General features: G+C 40.7%; 1 protein-coding gene across 1 annotated transcript in view; it reads right to left on the reverse strand.

Moving 5' to 3' along the window:
* srgap2 (SLIT-ROBO Rho GTPase activating protein 2) overlaps positions 1-1,946 on the reverse strand; it is a 77,686-nt gene that overhangs the window by 17,084 nt on the left and 58,656 nt on the right. Inside the window, 2 exon segments of the mRNA XM_014002073.1 lie at positions 1,054-1,182; positions 1,501-1,713. Of these exon segments, the coding sequence (XP_013857527.1) occupies positions 1,054-1,182; positions 1,501-1,713 (342 nt within the window).

Consider the following 1,946-nt stretch of genomic DNA (forward strand, 5'->3'; position numbering starts at 1 on the left):
GAATTAAACATTTGACCAACCAAGATGTTGACCCCCACTTTTAACACACTAATGGTGGTCAATTGTTATAAAATAAGACATTTCCTTGTGAAAACTCATTTGTTCTTCTGTAAATCACATAAGTCAAAAAATTACAACAAGCAGGTTTTAGTTAAACAACAACAGAATATTCTATAAATTTGTCATGTAGCACATTTTAACTATTATCTTCTAAAGTGAATCATACCCACCAACTCAGCTCTGTGACTACCCCCCTTGCCAGTTCAGAGGTGTTCACTTTACCTTCACACAAAGTTTTGTCAAACCCAAACTCAAAGGGGCTGGAAGAAAGTTCTCCTGACACGTTCCCAGCAGGAGGTTCTCCAGATCATCTGCAGGTGTTTGAAGAAGCTGACTAATCTAATCAATCCTATTTAAGCTGCTTCTCTAAGTCCTTGGGTGAACTTTATAAATGGCTGTGTATCTAATACCGTTTTATAATCTAAAAAACGTTTAATTTAATAACGTAAAGTTTATGGAAACAGGTGTCTGTTTGTGAGTTCAAAAAGGAAGTCAAACCTTTACTGCTTCCCTTATTTTCCTTACAACCTACATGGGCAGCATTGTTTCTGCCGCTCACACAGCGAAACTGTAAATCTTTATTAGAGTGTTCAAAAACAAAAAAACTAAAGACTGCAAAATTTGTCATAAAATTAAACAACCTTACCTTTACACAAATACCCCTCACTAAAAGTGTCAAAAATAATCCCACTGTTTGCCCGGCAGGCAGTGAAATATTTTATCATCAGGCAGAAAGCAAAGTGCTTTGCGCCACAGATTCCTTTTTGCCACTGGCTGTTTACAAGCAATCACAACAACCTCTGGAAGTGAGGGCGAGCAAAAGGACAAAAGGATAGAGGATGGCCATTTTGCAGACTTCATTAGAAGCACTGAAGCTAATGTGAAGAGACTGACCCAGGGAAAAACCACAAATAAGGTCACACCGAGTTAAAAAAAAAAAGGAAAAAGAAAAAACAGCTTCTATTACAGGGCTTTGGTGTTTTATTTACTCACATCAATGATGTCCGAGAGGTCATGGATGTAATATTTGAAGACGCAGCTGTTGGTGGCCTCCAGTGCCAGCAGGTACTCGTTCCTGGCCTTGATGGCCTTCAGCTTGTTCTCAGTGTACTTAGCTTGTCTCTGATAAAGAAAGAGAGAGATAGTAGAAAGGAGGGGAGTTTAAACAGCAGAGAAATCGAAGAACGCAGGAAGGACAGGGGTAGGGATAATAGGTGCTAAAGTGAAATAACTCAGTATTGATTGGGACTGGTAAGAAGTGTAGAATTGTATGGCTGTGACAAGCTCCAGCTGTAGCAGACATGGTTAGCAATAATCCAGTCGTGCACCCATAAATCATTTATGAGACACACACACAGGTCTGTGTGACAAAAGGTGAGGTACACCGAAGCATCTTTTATCTGTTCGACGCTTCGACGTGCCCTGCGTTGCCCCCCTCACCTTCTCCTTCATCTTCTCGATTTTCTTCACGCTGGAGCGTCGGACGACCTTCTCGTCGCTCTTGATGCTGGCCAGGGTGTCAGGGGAGCGCGGAGTCTGGCGATCTTCCTGTCGACTGCGTCCCATCTGCTTCTCCTCCTGCTTCTCCGCCTCCTTCAGCTTGGACTCGGCGTTGATGCTGTCAGTGTTGTACATGTGGTACGTCTTCATCACCTGGAAATGAAAAAGGGGATTTTCTAGTGAACATGTTTTCCCACACTGAGCCTTTTTTAAAATGCTTTTGGCTTCTTAAAGGGATCCCCGATTAGTTGTAACATTAGACTTTATTTGATAAACATATCTTTTAACAGTGAAATAAAGACTAAAAATACTGTAGGCTGTTTAGTTTTGTAAATTTTTAAACTGAAATTTTCAAAATATACAGTGGTTTGCAAAAGTATTCATAC

Source organism: Austrofundulus limnaeus, unplaced genomic scaffold, assembly GCF_001266775.1.
Source record: "Austrofundulus limnaeus strain Quisiro unplaced genomic scaffold, Austrofundulus_limnaeus-1.0 Scaffold11, whole genome shotgun sequence".
NCBI classification, from domain to species: domain Eukaryota; kingdom Metazoa; phylum Chordata; class Actinopteri; order Cyprinodontiformes; family Rivulidae; genus Austrofundulus; species Austrofundulus limnaeus.